The 20,412-nt window shown below is 34.3% G+C and overlaps 1 protein-coding gene across 1 annotated transcript in view; it reads right to left on the reverse strand.

Annotated features, from left to right (window-relative positions):
- Window positions 1-20,412, reverse strand: part of GPM6A (glycoprotein M6A) — a 118,089-nt gene that overhangs the window by 10,948 nt on the left and 86,729 nt on the right. The window contains exons 3-4 of the mRNA XM_017816563.1: window positions 13,375-13,531; window positions 769-922 (exon numbers count right to left, since the gene is read on the reverse strand). Coding sequence (XP_017672052.1) covers window positions 769-922; window positions 13,375-13,531 — 311 coding nt within the window. The remainder of the gene's footprint in view (window positions 1-768; window positions 923-13,374; window positions 13,532-20,412) is intronic.

Genomic DNA, 20,412 nt, shown 5'->3' on the forward strand with positions numbered 1-20,412 from the left:
TTATATATCAAAATAACAATTAAAATCTACTGTTATTTTATATTAGACCAAGGCAACAAAAGAAAAACAAGGAACTGCCTAACGATAGTAAGATTACCCAAAGTTATGTGGGTAGAGAAACCATTGAGGCCAGAACATCTAGAATTAAATCAGTCTTGTGGAAGAGAGGAATTGAATCACCATTACTCACACAAGAATTCTCAGACTTTTTAAGATTCAAATCCCTTTTTATCCAAATTTCCCATCCCATCAAAACACATGTATATGTATATTCCTCACTCTATTCTAACCTCCACCATTCAGGTTTTAGCCCCACTCCTCTCTCTCATTCTCTCTCTCTCTCTCTCTCTCTTTCTCTACCAGCCTCTTAGACTGTTACAATTTGTATTGTCATTCCTCATCAAAACTTTTGAAAGCAATGAACCTTGTCCTGTCCCAGTTCACCTCTGCAGAGACAGATAATACCCAAGGACCTCACATCTCCAAGTCAGTGTCCTACCACAAGATTTAAGAGTCATTCCTCAGGTAAATGACTAATTAAGCATTTTAGGCAAGTTCCAGCAATCTCAAAAGAAGACACTAAACAGAAGCCCCAGATCAAATTTTCAGTACTCTGGGAAGATGGACAAGGCTGACTCAATTTTATCAAGTCTGGAAATGCAGTTCATCTCTCATACACTGCCTTGACTAGTGGGTAAAAGGATAGAAAGAGATGCTTAACAGTTTTGTTAAATCTTGCTTTACATTCAGTGTTCTTCATTCACATACCATACTGGCGAAGATCCAAGCAGAGATTAGCTCCATCCACTACAGTGGCATTTCGGCAAATGGTCCACAGGTTGAAGTACATGTAAACAGGCAGAGAAGTGAAAGCTGTAACACCAAGCCAGGCCAACATAAAGATGTATGTCAGCATAATAAACTGCAGTAGAAAGGAGAAAAACAAAACCAGAGGTAAGTCAGAACTTAACTGATACTCCATTGCATAAAAAGGAACCACAGAGAAGTAACAAAAGCATTTCTGACTGGTTTTGTCAGTTACTGTCCTCACTGGAAAGCCAACTGACTAAACAGAGAAAGTGATAGCAAAGTCTATAACAAATATACTGTATCTTACAGTAGACTTTTTTTGTGTCTTATTTGCTTGATATAATGGAAATTCTATTTCATCTATTGCAGGGAATATAGTCAACACAAATAAGTACTGTTCTGTACATGCTCTGTTTTTGTTTGGTTTGTTTGGTTGTTTTTTTTACTGTTTTCTTTTCTTTTTCCTCTCCATATTACAGTGTTAAAGCTAATGAAACATCTTCTGGTTCATTCTCAGGCACTCATTTACAAATAAGTACTTGGAAAATTACTTAGAAATGTAGATTCTCTTCAGGGCTATGAATTTTCGACTAAAGTGCTACATCTCAGTTTATTATCAACCTAAAGAATTGCACACATTTTTTTCTAAGGCAGGAGCAAGAAATAAGAAAGAAGACTGCCTTAGTACAGACTTTAAATTTTCATTTGCCTATATTCTAGAGGTACTTTAAAAGTAAAACCAGCAACCTAGCTTATATGCTATGAGTTTTTGAAAACCAAGTAAGTCTGAAGCCTTACTTTTGAGCCTTCTAGAATTCGTGAAACAAGTCATATTTAATAAATTTAGTATATCTCTTAGTGTAGCACATCCATAATAATTTAATGAAGTCTTAAATCTTTTATATTAGTTGCACTACTGAAATGTAATAACTGTTTTTATGACTGGGCTCCACACAGATTTGAGAATCCTTCTATTGTGTGATTATCACCAAATGGAGAAAAAAGATCAGTCGTACGATGAGAATTAAAATTCCTATTTAATATCTTTTTACTTTCTGATTCGTAGTAAGGATTTGTAGCTTTGCTTACTTAGGAAGCCTGCTGAAACAATACAAAGCATTGGTGTAGCAAAGTGGGGAAAAAATTAAAGCTTATTAGCCTCTAAAAAAATCTGCCTTGGGCACAAAATAATAGCAGGAGAAAACTGTCAGATGATAGCTGCCTTCTCAGAGAGAATTGCCTGATTTTTTATGGAAGGGATTCTTTTTTTAAAAAAGAATCTGATTGGTTATCTCAGAAAAAAGTGGCTCAAGTGATGATTTCATTTTAAAAACATATTTTAGAAAGGGAAGAACTTCAGTTTTCCTCTTTCAGTCACTTCCAGCTGAAGAGCCAGTGACCAATTGCATGTTAAATTTCATGGCATAACACCAAGAAGACAGAGGGAAAAAATACAGAAACTTCCTTTGTTTTGAGTAACTAAAATACAAAACTTCAAGTTAAACCACTTGGTAGACGTGAGCTATGTCTGGAAGCTGCAACCACTGATATCAGTAAAGCAAACCACAGAAATGTGATCTGGGCAGTAATATATTTCCTGCTGCAAGGACAGTAAGAAAAAGGTTAATTTTGCACATTTATAAATTTTTGTTAGAATTGAATGAAATTGTGAATTATTAAAAAAAAAAACAAAAACAAAAACAACCAAACAAAAAACCAAAACACTGGAAAGACTAAAGTCTTTTTTTAGATAATTTTCTCTGCTATTACAATCTTCCATCTTTGCTCTAGAGAACTTACAAGGAATGCTTAAGGAGTCTGTTCACTCCAGGAATTAAATTCAGAATTCAATCTCCTGAGATTCAAAGGGATCTTTCTCCTTTGAAGTAGCATTCTGCTATGTGACAAGCTGAAGATTTCTGAAACAGCATCTTAAAGAGGTATCACAGTTTGTTCTTTAGTATGCTATCTATTGCGTTTATAGTGAAAATTACTTTCTCTGATCAGTTTGATTTTCACTCTAAGAAAACCCAAAATAAACTGGAAGTGATAGTGAAATTCATCTACTAAATCATGAAGATAAAAGTTCACTATTTGATACTCAGTTCACATTGCCAAAAAAATAGCTAAAGTGGATAATTATTTGAACAAACAAATCTTTAACCTCTGTAGTGGTTATATTCTTGTACCAACACCAAGGCTGGTAAAACCTTCTTGCCAGATTATGTAAACCTTTCAGTGCCAGTAATGGCTTTCCTGAGTTATGAATTATTAAAGTAGGCAAATCATGAACCTTCTGGAAAGATTTCTTTTCACAAAAACAGATCAATGTCAGGAAGTAGATATTTCAAAGTGTATTCTGAAATGGTATGTATGCAGCACAACAGTTTTCATGGTGGTCATAGCTGGTTTAAATCCTGTTTCCACAGAAAACATCACCCAAATCCTATCTATTTTAATAAGATCAAGATTTCAGTTACTGCTTCGTTTTTTCCTTCCTTCTTTCTAATTTATGGGTACTTGTCCCATGAAAAGCACATTCATTAAATTTCAAACACTGTTCTTGTTTTAGTTTTGTTATAAATATTTTAATACCCCTGAAGAAACATTGTATGATGGCTTCAGTGACCCTAGGGATAGAGACAGTGAAATCATATCTAGAAGGTACTGTTACTACAGAGAGACATGGACTGAAATGGAAACAAACTTCATTCATTTTATTTTATGAAGACACTACTGCTTACAAGAAAAATAATACAGAAACATAACAACATATTAAGAAGAGCCCAAATAAAATTTAATTCCAGAAAACTCATGTTGTCATGTAATTTTAATTTTGTTCCAAACCACTCAGTGCTTACTTTTACACTTCCTCTCAATCTAATCATATAGTTATTTTATACGAACTCCTTGACATGAGCTCTTGTAAAGAGATGTACACATTGCTGCGTTTATATTTCATCTAGATTTATTATCTTATGCTTGCTCACACACACAAAATGTTTACTTCCAGCTAGATGATCTAAGAGGTTCCTTCCAAATCTCTTCACAGCCTCAGAAATTCCTTTTGACAGTTTTTACCAGAAATCAAAACTGCGTCTAAAGAGATCATGTACCTCCATCCTGCCCAAAGCCTATTGTGCTTCATTATGAAACCCTGTCAGTGCTGGACATCACCTAAGATGAGCCCAGGGGTAGCCTGGCTTTCTCTTATGTAATACTGGGAAGCAGAGCAGCTGACCTCCACAGTGCATTGTGTGGTTGTGTTTCTGGGTGCATTTCCCCAGCTGCATGTCAGAGCAAGGCTCTGTGTACCATTTGATGGCCAGTCAGAGCATGAATGGAAAGAGTTTTTCAATTTCTTCCTGAATTGCCCTGTCTCTCAAACATCTCATTCACTTTCAATTGCCCATATATTTGATTTTAATATTAACAAAAACTTTTTAACTTTAGCACTTTGCCCAGCTTCAGGTTCATAAGTGACCTTGGCTTTCAAGCCTTCTGCCTCAGGCTTGTTCATTTTTCCTAGAAGAAATTCCTCTGAGTTAATGCTACTGTCTCCTTATCCTGTGAGCATTCTGCATAAACACATTTACATACTCTTTTTAAATTATTCATTGCAGTTGCCACATATTTTCTCACGTGCTAAAATTTGTCTTGATGAAGTTGTACTGATAGAGTGCACGGTTCTTTCTTCAGTTTACAGGAAGTCAAATTTAAAAGTATTAACACGTATTCCTGTCTCAGACCTATTGTTTATTTGCATTAAGTTTTTTATAATGTATGATTTGGACTAGTACTTTACATTTACAGTCCAGACTAAGTAACCTCCTTTTATCAATAAACTTTTACAACAGATTAGTATAAAGAATAGATATTTTGTTCCTGTTCATCATCTGTATTATTACACCGCAGGTGTTTAGTTCTCACTTTTGATAGGTTCAGAATTCATCCAGCAGACTTTTGCAATATTTTGCATTTTTAAAGAATGATCTCTACATAAATACTTTAACTTCTTCCCAATGTTTATTTGCAACATCACCTTAAATGTGGAATTCCCCTTATGCAAATATGAAAGAGAGCAAGTAGGAAACTTTCTGGATTCCTCTGGAAAATATTTTAACAATGCAGAAGCTAAAAGAGCCTTTGCTGCTTAGTTTAAAGTGAACCAAAAATACTATGATTTATTTAAACCCAAATAAATCAGACACTGAAAAAATTACACAGATGTCTTTAAACTCACTGATATATCAATGTTACAATCATCCTTTGCCATCCTAACCAATCTCTCCTGGTATGCACAGACCCCCTTATTACACACACAGTATAAAATCTAAATATGTTTAAGAAAGACTGTTGACCAGCTTACAAGAAAATGGTCTCTAACATTCTAGTTTCTGTGCTAACTAGCATCTCCAAATTCCTGCCTCATTCATCAAGAGAAGTAAAAGATGAAGCAAAATTTCAAATTATTGCATTTTACGTACAATGTTGCTGGAAGAGGCTGTTGTTCTGATATTACCACTATAATGCACTGTAAATCACAGAAAATGCACACTTACAAAGTCTCTTCTGCTTGGTCTATAATATCACTCTCATTGCTAACAATCACTTGTTGGGCATTTATTATTGTCTCTTCAAAACATGTTCATCCCTCTCTCTCTCTAACATATTATACTCCCAGGCACAGCTCCAAGAGTCTTGTTGAAACATGGATAGATTTCATGGTATGCTATTACTGTCATATGGTTGATTCTTTCTGGCTTGCATTCAAGTCAACTGCTTCAAAAAAAAAAAAAGTCAATATTGGTCCCAGTTTCTTTTCATAGGCTTCTTGGGTTTCATCCATATACTAAATACTATCAAAGTGTGACATTCCTTTGATAGTTAAAATCTATTATCAGAAAGTTATTAAATGCCAGAAAATTGAAATTCCATTTTATGGTACAGTTTTGTTTAGGGTTTTTTAAATATTTTCATTCTACAAATAGTTTAGATGGAAGAAAAACTGATTTTGTGAAAACTAGGAGCAATTCTCACAGTTAATTTCTGCTTTTTCATCTGTGAATACATTTTTCTAAAATTTCCTTTAAATTTGTAATTCAAGGTTAAAATATTCCATGCATTATGTCTATTGCTTTCTAACCATTTAGATGCACATAAAAAGCTGGGTTCCTTTCTGATTTACACTGTTCATTTGTTGGTAGCAGTGGGAGAGAAGATTTCCACTGTCACCTCAGAAATATAAAGAGAAGGTTTTCTAACAAATTGATTCACTTTTTGAAATGTTTTGTAAAAAAATCCATGAAATATCAGTTTGAAGAAGATGGCTTAAGGCAAGACTAGATTTTCCCTGAAGATCATATAATTTGTCTGTTAGGTACTTCCTCAAAAACCAAATAGTCTAATTTTTCCTTTTTTTCTGAATTTTCTTTAGAATGGTGATGGGTTTGTAGCATTGTGTTGCTTAAAGTTGTTAGCATTAGTTATTTTATATGTCCTTCAGGCAACAGTGTAATTTTTGTAGTCCAACAGGCTTCTGGAGCCCTACAGAAATTTATCTTTGGATCCTTACTGCTACTTAACAAAATCAGAACTTGCTATTTAATTTTGCAATCTTCCAGATAGGAATTACTTTTTCTCAAAATGCATATATTTTCACATTCTCAAAGTTATCCTCCTCGTTTTGGTTTTCTTTTTGGTGGTGTTTCTCTAACACTGTCTGGGAACATAGCTAACTATTGGCTTTGTATCTAAGTGTAATTACAGATAAATAATCTGGCTTTAAAATTGCTTTTTTAAAAATGTGGAGTAGATATTTTCATTAAATACTCCTTCTTCATGGGATCTGCAGACTATGGCCACACAACTATTCAATTCAAAGACATAAAATATGAAAAATCAGTTTCATCATGACCTACTCCCTGCCAATGTAGGCTGGTCCTAGTAGTAAATTTTCCAGGTATTTTGTTTCCAAATAGTTGATAACCTATTTAAAAAATCCTGATCTATACTGTAGTGGTCTTCAGTGGTGCAAAGTTTTCTATACACAGAAGATATAGCATTCAGCTGGGAAAAGACTGCACTATACAAATGGTTTACATTTTTCACATTGCCAAGATTGCGATTTTTGTTCAGGAAGTTTGCATGGATTGTACTTGGAAACAAGACAGTGGAGCTTAAACTGGAAAGCAGAAATAACACTTATAACTTCTCTAAACAGATGTGTCACTCGAAGTTTATACTTGGCTGTCAAAAATATGAATATGAGCTCTTTCCTTATATATTCTTAATGGGGTTTGAGAAGCCTATGAGAGAATGAAGGGGCAGGGACCTTTCTTTCTCATTTTCTGTCTTGCCAAGCATTGAAAGTCAATAACAGTAATCAGCCAAGGAATTCTAAAAATGTGACCTTTAAAAAGTCTTAAATAAAATGTAACTGCTCTGGGCAGCTTACGGTTTACATCCGGAGTGCAAAACCTCCTTCCTGGGCAATCGATGCCAAAAAATATTTACAAAGGTAAGTATGAGTTTATAAGATATCAGTAGGAAGATGTACTTCATATGAACGAAGAACTGTTTACTGTTTCCATGGATTTTGTAGACAGTAACTTTAAGTGAGAGAACTGAAAAACAAGCAGGCTAGAAACCACTGAATAATGGATAATGATTACATCTTGAACCAAAAAAATCATGAATTTATGATAATATCACTGAAATTCAAAGGTTTAAATAAGTATAAAGAGAGTAAGATGTCTAGATGTACTGAAAAATAATAATTGAGCCAGGTGCAAACAAGGATCAGGGAAAACAGTGATCATCTGATGAAGCATTCAAGTTAAAACTGAGAAGGATTATTTGAACATAGGGGAAATAAAGCTATCATCTTGAACAATATATGATGATCCATAATAGAAAGGTAAAGCCCATGGAGAAAGTGTAACAGCTCCCACTGTCAAGCACACTTTAGAAACGTATGGCAGCACATTTTCAGAAAACAGTTTCGTTAACAAAAGGTATTTATTGACTGAGCTTACAAGCCAAGAAAAAATCTGCCCTCGATATGCAAGACATGCAACACAATCTGAAGTAATAACCTTTTGTCTGGTTTATCACTAACAATGACATTTCTGTCAGCAAGCAGCAAGACCAAGAGGAGCTACTGGTAAGGCATATTATAATGTCTGCCACACTCCTATATTAAAGGAAGTAATGAACACTGCAGTCCACAAAAGGACTGAATATACAACACATGGCAAGTTATGTGAGAAAAGGAATGATTAGAAGAAAGTATGATTTTATAAGTGTGATATCCCTGAGTGAGAAAATCTGGAAGTATACAATAAAGAAAAAACAAAAAATCCTGGACAGATTAAAGAAGTAAGACAGAACAAAAGTAGAAATACATAACAAAATAATTTCTGATCTCACTGCAAAAAAATTCTCAAAGTATAACAAATAGAGAAAAAAAGCCCTTGCATTCTTTCTTCTTTTTAAGTAACCATATGTATCTTAACAATGTAGTTGGAAGAGCAATGGCATAAAGATGTTTCTCTCAACCACTCAGCTGAACTCTGAAGTATTACTAGGGCTTGTCCTTCCTATTTCAAGAACAAGTGCAGAAGATTGCAAGGAATCCAGTCCTCCAGAGAAATTCTAACACTGGGTAGTGTTAGTTAGTCATCTTATCCAGGGATAAAATGACTAGCAGAAATCTATAAAATTGCTAGTATGTTTTATTTTACTACTAACTCCAGCAGTGTTTAGACAATAAATGTTATTCATCTAAACTCCAGTTAAAGGGACCAAGCAGGATACATCCAACTAAATGTAGATAGTTGATTTATGCACTTAATACAAAGGACATAACTTAAAGACTTGAGGGTTATTGACTTTGCAGAAAATAGGATAGTCACTAGCAGAAAAATTCAGCTTATCTGAGAATGTCTGTCTAACCCTCTCTCTCCTTTAACTACTGAAGGAGCATAGGCCTTTCTCTTGACAACCTTAGTGACATTCCTAGTTAGGTGGAACGCATCTGTGTCACAATATATTCCCTCTAAAGCTGACTTCACCATTAGCTTCTGGGTGGATGATTTCTGGCAATAACTGATGTTTCTGTTTTTCAACTAGGCAGTCTAAAAGGCCAGAGCACCATATGAATCTTATCTTCCCAATTTCCCATGTCACTGTCTCAAACTACTTATGGCATACACTGCTTAATGTGTATGGGGACAAGTGGTTTTTAGACACTTTCCTTATTTGATTGGATTAAAGGATTCTAGACCCATAAGTACATCTGCTGTCTTGGAGAGAAGGTCCTTTATTTCTCATAAATGAAGAAGCATGGTGGTATGAAGCATTCTGCATTCCTCAGATAGAGCAGTATTCAATCAGAGGCAAAGCCTCCCTGTCTGTCAGCTCAGCATTTTTGCACCAGATAATTCAGATATGGTATCTAATTTCCAGAAATGAGAGCTTCATTTCTTGCATTCAGAAATAATGCATCTGTTCTGGGTGGGAAAGCCAGATGAGCCTGCACTGAACTCTCTTCCTCCTATTACACAAAGAATCAAATGTCAATATGATGCAGTTTCATTATCTCTAGAATAACTGGTTTGGTAAGGACAAGATGAAGTGGCAAGTTCACAGGTGGTTTTTCAAAGCACTTGTGCATTTGTGCAGCCTCCATGTTTTTTCTTGCAAAATAAAATTTGGAAATATTTTTGGAAATTGATGTTTTAAGGACTCGTGAACTATGGGTCAAATAATACATAGGTATTCAGGTAGCCAAAATTATTTTCAAAGGCAGAAAAAAATCCAGTCATTAAAATAAAAAGTTCCTAAACACTGAAGATACAGAAGAAATATGTCAGTGCAATTTAAAATATAAACCATCTTTCTCTACAGCCTTCACAGATTCTTTTAAAAAGTAAGATACAATGAAATAGAAATACAACCATCAGGATGAAGTCTTTATACAATGTTTTCTGATGAAATAAAAAACTCCAATCCTTCTTTCCCATTTCATAGCATAAAATGAGGAAGAAATCCTCATTGTGTTTCTTTCTTATTTTTTTTTTTGTTTTTCATTTTGACACTTAAAACAGATATTCTAAAGTAAGGTGTAAATGAGACTTTCCATGATCAAGTTAGATGAATATAAATAGGGAGAGTATTAAATTGCAAACATGTGAACAGTGTTACAGTTGGCTTCAGGCCTGTCTCCCATTCTTCACTAATCATGCTGCAGTACAGTTATATATAACTGTTTATTTAATACTCTAAAAGCATGTTCTGGCATTTAAAAATGAATACTAAAAGCCATCTCTCCTGAAATGAGACTGGTATTGTTTTATTGCTTTTGGTTTACTTTTCACAGTAAATTAATTCTGCAAATGTTGCCAATGAGACTTTTCACTGTCACTTTCACAGGCCCTGTCTCAGATATAAGAGGTTATAGTCCATGGCAGCACTGGCATGACTTGGATGCTAAGCCTCTGAATGCTCAGATCAGCTGATTAATCAACTATACAGTAACTGGAAAGGTTAGGTTGAACTATTTCTTTTTGCATTACTTCAGGCAAAAAAAATTCCTTTTCTCCATGCAGACCTAGAAAGTGAGCTATTTACAGCTAAGGAGGGAGGTCAGGAAGAGCACATGAAAAGTTCCTAGATAGATGTTGGCTATCAGTGTTCTTAAAAGCCTATTTTTCAAAGAATATATCTCTAAGAAGGAGAGAAAGATAGTACTTTTCTTATTTCCGTATATAGAAATACAGCTTATCATACAAAGTTAAAATAAACTTTTCCTCCTTCAAATTTTTTAATTGATTTTTCTCTCCATCTTCATAAAAGGTTTAGTCACAGACATAAAGAATTTATTCATGCAAAATATTAATGAGAAGGAACTGGTAACAATGGTAAAGCTGCAGGATTTAATTTTCAGATCTTATCATGCTAAATTGCTATTGGGAAATACATCAACAGATTAGATGCAAAATTATACAACTGGATTTTTTTACAAAGGTGTTCTTGATGTGGCACCATTTTTATAATTTTAATTCTTCAAAACTACAAATATCCTTTGTGTGTGCATTTAGTTTTAAGGTATTGCTAAAAGAAACCAACTGTTCAGTTTTTGACAGCTTAGATTTTAATAATTACAAAATTACTATTTCAAAATGATATACAAGGATGCTTTCTTGCAACTTCTAGTATCTGCCAACCCCTTTCAATAGCCTGAATGACAAGAATGTATGTAACTCAAAATAATTGATGGATTAATTTTAATTGCAATCATAAACAGTATACAGCCTTAATGTTAGCTGCACAATCAACACAAGGTTTCTTAAAGTAAAACACAAACATTGCAAATTACAAGGAAACATTACAAGGAAAGTAAAATGCTGAAGGAATTAATTTTTAAAAAAATAATTAATAACAACAGCATTATTAACCATACAATAGTTGTTTAACTGTTTGTTTCTTCTAGACACATACGACAGAATTACAGTTAATACTGCAAGGGCATCAAAACTGTGAGAGGATGCAGCACTTCTCTGCTGCAGTATTGAGGACAAGCATTCATGGGAGCTGTGAAGAAAACTAATGTTCTGAAAATTTTGCTGCTCTGTACAAAATTTGAACTAGCTTAGTAGGTTCTCAGTGAATATAGATTAGAGATTTCTTTCCAGGAGATGAAAGCAGTATTGGTATAAGCAATAACTGCTCTTTATTTAAAATGTTTTCAGTTTTTATTTATATATTCATTTAAAGGTTTCAAAACAATCTTAGTCAAAGTACCAAAATCATACAATGGCACCTGACAGGAACAACTGAAAAAGGATAAAAACACTGGATTATTGTGGAATGTGTTGCATCTGTGTAGGGATGGCATATATGCTATATTCCCCAATTTACAATGCGTACATCATCTGTGTTCAGTTTAACCTTAAATGTCAGGATATCCAAAATACTAGTTTGATAGTCTTTGTATGACTGGAAGTATCTACTTGTCCTAGTTAGAACAGCTGGGACCAGTTCATCACTGTATGGGTGTAACCCAAAACTGTATTCTATAGCCTTCCATGCCATTTCCCAGAAACTGTTATCCATAGACTATTTACACCATCTGCCCAGAGCAGCCTGACTCCTCAGACTATAAACTAGGTGTTAAGAGGCCTGTGAGATAGGAGGGTGCCCCCTGTCCTCACACCCATTGTGGAACTCCCTGCCCTGAGGGAAGTACTGGGCATTCCTGCCTGAAATGGAGAATATATGATCTTGGAGTCTTGGAACTTTTTTAATCACTCTTGGGATCCAGAGGAAGACTGCAGATCACCGCTCTCAACCAGACTGCAGCACCACTCTCAACCAGACTGCAACCACCACTCTCGACTGGACTGCAATCACCACTCTTGACCAGACTGCAACAGCACTCTCACCAACAGGTTTTCCCCTCTCCTTTTACTTTGGACTCAGGGGACCCAATGAACACCACTCTGTTCATGCTCCAGGGTGCTGGGTTATACATTTGGGTTTTGTGGGTTAAAACCAATTGTTTGTCTGTATAATCGTACTTATTGTATTATTTTATTAAATTATTATTCTGATTTATAATCTCTCTTTTGAGTTAGGTTCATTTCCCCTGCCAGTTTACCTTTAAACCAGCACACTACTGCTTATATTTGTTCTTAGACTATATTCCAGTTTAACAAATATTGACAGTTGTAGTACAATGGGAAATCCAAACATTGCTACTATTTTATATATCATTTGTTGTTAATAAGGCAAAAAGTTAAATGTACCATAATACCAAGATCTACTTGGCTGTATTTAATTTTTAATTTACTTTTCATCAGAAATATGATTTCTTGATACTGATAGTACTTGCAGAAATATCCTACTTCAACAGCTACCAAATGCACAGACCTCTTGCCCTAGATGCAGAAGAGTCAAATATCAAAAAAAGTTAGTTACTTACCTGCTATTGAACAGACATGTAAAAATAATCCCAGGTCAAACAGTCGCCAATTTTAGTATGACAAACTTGCATTTAATTCCCAGCACAAATTATAATTTTTTGAATCTAGGTTTTCCAAGGTCATAAGCAAATTGTCTCTTCAAACCACAGATTATCATAGAAGTAAAAACGAGCTGTTTGCCATTTAGAAACGAAATAAAACCTTATGACAGGCCTCTGCTTGTTCCAAAGAGGAACAGGAAAGATTCCTAAAATAACTGAAAATATTAGTAAGAAAAATGTCCTGTCCAGTAGAGCTGGAGGCATTATACAGTTTTAGTTCTGTCCAGAACAGTTTATTTTGCTGAGCTAATAAGCTTTTCCATTCAACTGGTGGAATTAATTGCTCCTATCTTAGCGTTTAATCAATACAGAGAACATTTGTAGTGTTCTGTTCTGCTTTGCTATAATTTTTAACCACTAAACTGAAGCATCACAAAATATTAAAGAAACACAAAAAAATTAACATCACAAGGCACTAAAAATATACAAAAGATGTTGAAATTTTCATAAGTACAAAAGCTTTCTTAACCACTTACCCAGGCGCTGACACATCTGCCGCAAGTAGTGATTTTGAAATCCCCATAGAGATCCTTGATGGCACCAGTTGTAAAGAACCCCTCCACCATCAGCAAAATGCCATATACAAAGAATGCAGCTGCTACACCATATATCACATACTTGAAGATGTCAATCCTGTAAAGAACAGCAAAAATTAATTATCTGAATAAATATTTAAAGCTTACTCTGAAATTTCAGGGTAAGATAATCAGACTCATTAAGCCTCAAAGTTTTTACACTGGGGTAAGCTTAAGTGCTGATGTGCCATAATGACAGCTGAAGCTGAGAACAGGAGTGAACTTTGAAATAAAATAGGATTGATATAAGAAACACTTGGCCATTTAATTTAATTAAACATAAAAATTATTCTCCCATGGACAAACTGTCTAACATAATAATAAAGTCATAAAGAGACATCCCTATCTTCAAAACAGAATCATATTATCACAAAAATAACATTAGATCATCTGGAATTCTATAATGAGCCTGTAAAACATCATTTCACAGACCTAGAGCTGAAGAAATGGAAGTGTGGCTTGCAGTGTAACGTGCAGAGCCCTCGAAAGCTCAGTCCGTTACAGACAACATTACCTGGGTTGTGTGGTTATTCTGTGCAGCATTGCCTAAAAACTAAACACTGGTTCAAGGAGACTCTGCCTCTTAAATGTTCTCTCATTAACAGAGTTTTTGAAAAGATTTATGGCAGCGTCTCTCTGCCCTAAATGTTTTGTCTAAACTTGGAAACATAACTAGTAACCACTGCCTTAGATCAACAGGTTTGAAAGCTTCTTACTTGAATTTCTCTGAAAACTAGCCACAGTAAATTTCCAGTTTATCAACATGGCATGGAAGGAGCTGTGCAACTCTCTAGAAAATGGTATTGTGCAGATTTAAGATATGACTAAGTTCCAGTCACATTGTCCAGCAACAACTCATAACAACATAAGACAAAAAATATGGCAGAGACCCATTAGGATCTGCCAGATTAATTTTCATAAGCACCAAACCACTACCCACACTTGATATTTCTTAAGACAAAGATTAATACTTCTACTGTTAGGAAAGGCAATATTTAATGCTAACATTTTCTTAGGAGCATACTTTTTGTCATCATCCAAAACACAACTCTCAATACTCATTGTATGTGTACAATACAATAACAAAAAGCTCGAAAACCTGTTAAAAACTCATTAAAATATCTTTGAGTTTGAATGGTTTTCAAAAGATTGAAAGTCAGGTTCTTGTTTATAGTTGACACTTCAGACATATGACTGTGTCTACAACTTTATTGAATGTATCTTAAGCTTGCATTAGTCACATAACAATGCAATTAAACTTCTGACCTGACTTGGGGTGGGAGAAATGTCTTGGAATGACAGGATATGTTTTTCCCTAACATTCCAATAACAAATCTCTTCCAGCTCTTTTTCTACATCTTTTTTCTTTTATACTCCAGTGAAAACTAGGGTAAATTAAGATATATGAACTATTTAAAATGGTGAAAAAAATTTAACACTATAGACAGTATAAGCTGATGCAGATGACATTTATTTTAATATATATAAATCCTGATTACATTGCAAAAATCCCATTTTCCTAATTTTTTAACAGAAAAACTCTGTTTTAATCCCTTCTTGTCATTACTGATAAAAAACCCCACAAAAACAAATAGCAAGTTTGTGACTATTCCATAAAAATCTTCATATTCTTATGTTATATATCTTAAAAAGTTGTGATCTTCACCAGTGGTTGAAGTATGGAAGTTCTGTTAGCAGCAGCTCCTCACAGACCCCTATGTGCTCAGTTACAAGTCATCATTGCCCGAAAGAAATTAAGACTTTCAGGAAGTCCAGAGACTATTTCAGTCCTTACAACAGCCCTTTAAACCATCTGTGCTGAGTCTCCCACTGAGCTGCTTGTGTCAAAAATTGTACTAAGAGATCTCTGCTTTTTCCTTAGCCTTATGTGCATCTACAGGAATAACTTTCACTTAAGGCTTCCTTCCCCAAGGAAAAAATATATATAGCTATACACTAGCCAAATATAGAAATCAATTTCTTCCTCATACACACATTACAGAGAGAAGTAGTAAAATCTCTACTGATCAGACTACATGAGATGAAACAGCCAGATTTATCCCAAGGCAAAAGGATCTTGGATATAGCAAAGAGAAAAAAGAAAAACAAAAATTGTGAGATGATCACTTAATTACCTCTTTAAAAGCCAGATAGAATCATATTGGAATATAACCACATTTAGTGTCTGCTGTATTTAAAGAAAACATATTACAACAGTAATATTATATATGTATATACATAGTTTTGAAGATAGCCTTGCTATCAAATTATTCTGCAGGATGTAATACAGTTCACATAAACTTTTATTTTCTAATTAAGTTATAATAGATTATAAAAGATAGACCTTGTAAAATGCAAATTGCCTTTCTTTAAAATAAAACGTGATTCTTTGTGGATGAACTCAGGGAGATTAATTGCCATCTGTGCTTCAGCAAATTCTCAAATGCTGTAGACAGAGCTTAAGAGCAACCAGGGAGGTAGAAGGGAATGGCAGAAGGGGTGATGAACATAAGCCAATGGGCAAGATGGGTAAGGACAAAGGAAAAAGACAAGCAGGGCTTACACTTTGTAAGCTGGAATGGAAGGAAAGAGGTAGGTAAGGAGCAAAGAAAGGAGATAATCATAAAGATAAATTTTGTACTCCTGACAAGATTGGAGAAATATCTATTAGGTTAAGGCTAAAGCTACTCTAAATAAGTTGAACAAAAAGAAATCTTGAATACATAGTCACTAAACACAGAAGTCCCATTAGTACTATATAATTATGAATTTCAGGTCACTTTCTACTGAAAGTCAGACAATTAAGATTATGAAGATAACCTAGGTTGCTGAGAAGAATAAGAAGAATGGTGAGCTAAACATAAAATAATTGTGAAAAGCATCCTGATTTTTTTTTAATATAGAATAATCTAAACCATATTTTTCATACTGTATTAGTCTGGCAGATGGTCCACAGATTCTGGATCTGCTTTTCCTCACAACACTGCATTCAGAAATTCTAAAAACACAAACATTACTGTTTTCAATTTGTGATTTAAATCAAGCTGATCTTTCAATTTTAAGGTCTTTGCTGCTGGCTCATTAATTATTCCATATTAAGGAGATTCCCTAATTCATCAATCTGAAACTGGATTCTATCCAACAAGATGAATATTACAATATCTCTAGAGAAAACACTTTCTTCTTCTGGTAGAAGGTATTGATGGAAGCCACCAATGCTAACTGCTCAATGAGCAGGTTGAAACTGAGTACTGAGTAGACTATCCCAGCAGAGACAAGTCAGAGGTGAGTGAAAACATTCTCAGTGGGTCAGATCAATGTTGCAGATTTCCCACTGTGTATTTTCATTGTGTTTTGGCAAATTCAAGGATTAAAAAATAAAATAAATCAGCAAGCAATATGACAATTTGTTGAACGATCATGTCTATGTGTAGTAGGTTTTTGTGAAAAGTGTGCTAATAATGCTTTGGAACAATCTATGTACTTGCTAGGGATTCTTTTTTTTTTAATTTAGTTAATATAGAAATTTAGCGCAGACATTTAGCTGTAATTACAGCAATTAAAAGACCACACTAGTCTGTCCTGTGACATGCAGTTCTCATGCTGTCCATAAAATCATTTTATTCACTTAAATTATCTGTTCACTTAAGCCTGAACAAGTGATAAAAGCTTTATATTGGAAATATTTTCATTGGCCTAGCCCACCAGTGTACTAAGTATTACTATGAGACTAGTTTTTCAACATTTATAGTTCTGCCTCACATTTCTCTTGCTGAATTTATAATATAACATCTCCAATATATAGTATGATACTAAGATATTACAGATGTTAAATAGCACATTATTGCTGGTAAACTGTACCTATATTCTCTGAACGCAAGTAAATTCAGGCAATTACATCTATTTCCAAGCTAAAAAAAACAACCCAAACAAAAACCCAACACAGTAGGAAAAATAAAGTACCAAAGCTATCAAAGTGCTAAAAAGTTAGTAAGATTACCATAGTACGATTCCTAACTAAAAACTTTTTTTTTTAGCTGGTAGAGACTGTTCGTAGAGGGAGGACACAAGCAAAGGCAAACCTCAGAAGGAAGACATATAACCAGCAGAGAAAGAAGGATTTATTAATAATCATGTACTACCTGCAAAGCAAGAACAAAAAATTGTATGTAACAATAACAATGAGGTAAAAGTAACAGAAACATTCTCACAGTGAAGGGAAAAATGAAACTGCTAAGAAAAGAAAAAAGAAAATACTAAGAAAATGTCAATGCAAGTCCATGAGGAATTTTAGGTTAATATAGAGTCTACACTTCTAAATTTCAGTTGGAAAGAAAACAAAACTGGCATACAGAATGCTCAATAAAGTTTGTCAGGAAATGATAAAAAGAGAAGGGATTAACTGGAAGACAAAGTATAAGACCGACAAAACCCGATAAGTAATTTTTAGTAAAGTAGAAATAAAACACATTAGGAAGAGAACAACGACTTCTAATTCTGTATTTCTTAAAGAAATTTGGTATGTAATCATACAAAACATTTGATGAAAACAAAACCAGACCATTAGGATTATATAAAGAAGAGATCATCATACTATAATGTGCAACTTATATTTGCATTCTGCAAGGGTCAGATTTTCTCATTCTACTCTGAACCAAAGCTGATGTGACGTAAGATCTCATTGATTTTAATTTGTGATGTACAAAGTCTCTACAAGTATGCAGAACAGAAGCCTAAATCATCATCGTCTAAAAGTTTGATTGTTGCATCCTTCTTAGGAATGGGACAGTTGAGTGGAGATTTCATGGAGCACCTCTAAAAGCAGAGGAGAATCCAGAACCTAAGAGAGGAAGAGCAATAGTAGCACAAACCACAACTCTGCTCTATGAATCTTGTTACTTTCTTGGAACAGGAAAGGATCCAGTATATGAATTTGAATAATCATGAAATCTTTGAGTTCAAAACACAAAATTCTGACTATGACATATGGACAAGGCTGCTTCTCAAAGTTGTTTTGTTTTTTTTTTTTTATAATCTAGTCTTGTTCTGTCTGCTCACCTCTTGCAAAACCATTTTCTTTAAAACATTTTTAGAGATTCTAATTACAGAAGAAATCAGCAGCCTTCTTTGCCTGAAGAAGGCAAAAAACCCTGTTGGAACTAATGCACAGTAATATGCTGACTTCTGGTGGATTTACATAGTGGTTTTTGTGTACTATGGATACTGAATTCCCAGGCAACTTTCTACAGAAATAAAGTGTAAAAAGATGTGGCAAAAGCACATCACAGGATTTGTGAGTGTTTCTTCATTACAGCTATAAACTTGGAGACACATAAAGTACATACTGATAGTGTAAGACTGAAAATTTGTTACTAAAAGTCCGGATTCGGATGGTAATAGTGAATTTTACCCTTTTCAGATCTCCTGTGGAACAGTGAGTTATCTTAATTTTATATGGCACATAAAATAAAATTTAGCAATATGTATTTTACATAGAAATATACACTTTCCATTTTATGTCTATAAAGTGAACTAAGACTAAAAGGAAATAAAGGTATTTAAAACAGAAAAACGTATTTCTTATGGAGAACCTATTGAGAAAAGTCTATTGCAAGTGCAATCACAGGCATGCAGTGATCATAGCTAATCTAAGATTCCAGTCACCCAGGAAAGAGAACTGCTTAACACTGCACTAAATAATACAGATATCTGCCTAAAAGTAAGAGACTGTATTTGCACAGATGAAGACCAATAAATTCTTTATGTAAGATCATTCTGCTGGTACAACCATGTGCTGCGATGAATTTCCTTATTCAACTATTACATAAAATGAGGACTATGTCTTTGCAGGTGCTTCCCAAATCCTAAATTTTACTTACATAGGTTCTTACTGGTGTTCATTCTAACAGAATATAGGCTACATAATACTGCTGAGTAGGTAGTAAATATGACTTTTCAGCCTTGTATAATCTTTTAAAGGTCATATTCTCAGGTGCTGGCATTTTTTGTCAGATTTGATGGATCTACAAATCAAACAGGATTTAAAATGCTATGTTCTGCATCTAATCTTTAAAATGATCTGTTACAATATATATGTGACTCGACCATTCCAATGAAATAGAAATGTTCTCCTTAAGTAAACTGCATCAATAACATTGTGGTCTCTCTTCTGTCAAATTGCAATACATGAATAAGACACATGGGCCAAGGTTAGATCTTCCTTGCAGAATTAACTTCATTGTTCTACACATAGTCAGAATCCAGGTGCAGGAACTCATGGAGTGCTGCTAGTGAGAACTCTCATTAGCCTAGTTAGAAGTCATCTTACCAGTGAATGCTTCCAAAAACACGGTATACATCTCCAACAAATGACTGTACGTGACTGGAGTAGCCATCCTACTTGTTTGGTATATGCAAATCATGTAGACATTCACTTCTTTCCTATGTCTTCTTCCTGTTCATAGGCTCAGCTAGCTGAACTGGTGCCCAGTTGAATCTTTTCATTACAGAACCAGTGAGATCATCTGCCAGGGTTCTTTAGAATGGTTGCTGTTTCCAAGCATGATATGGCCTGCCTAAGTTAGCAAATGTTTGTCCTAATGCAGAGCCTTAAATGTTTTGCTTCCCATGATACAAATTGTGTTTAAAACATAATTTAAGTCCAAATTTGAAGAATGCCAAGCTTTTTTAAGAGACAAACGTGTCTCTTAAAAAAAAACAAACAGGGAAAACCAGGGAAAACCAGTTTAGTACTATTGAATATAAAGAAGATGACTTAAACAGAATCATCACACAATTGCAATTACATTGTAATACCTTTCACAGTATTCCACTAGTAGTAGCAGAAATAAAAAAGATGATTACAGTAATATTTTAGTGCTACCTGTATTTAACTTGTTATATCTGCAAAGCCAACAAAACCAAAAAAAGAATAGCAGA

The sequence above is a fragment of the Lepidothrix coronata genome, unplaced genomic scaffold, assembly GCF_001604755.1.
Source record: "Lepidothrix coronata isolate B3197 unplaced genomic scaffold, Lepidothrix_coronata-1.0 Scaffold56, whole genome shotgun sequence".
NCBI lineage: Eukaryota > Metazoa > Chordata > Aves > Passeriformes > Pipridae > Lepidothrix > Lepidothrix coronata.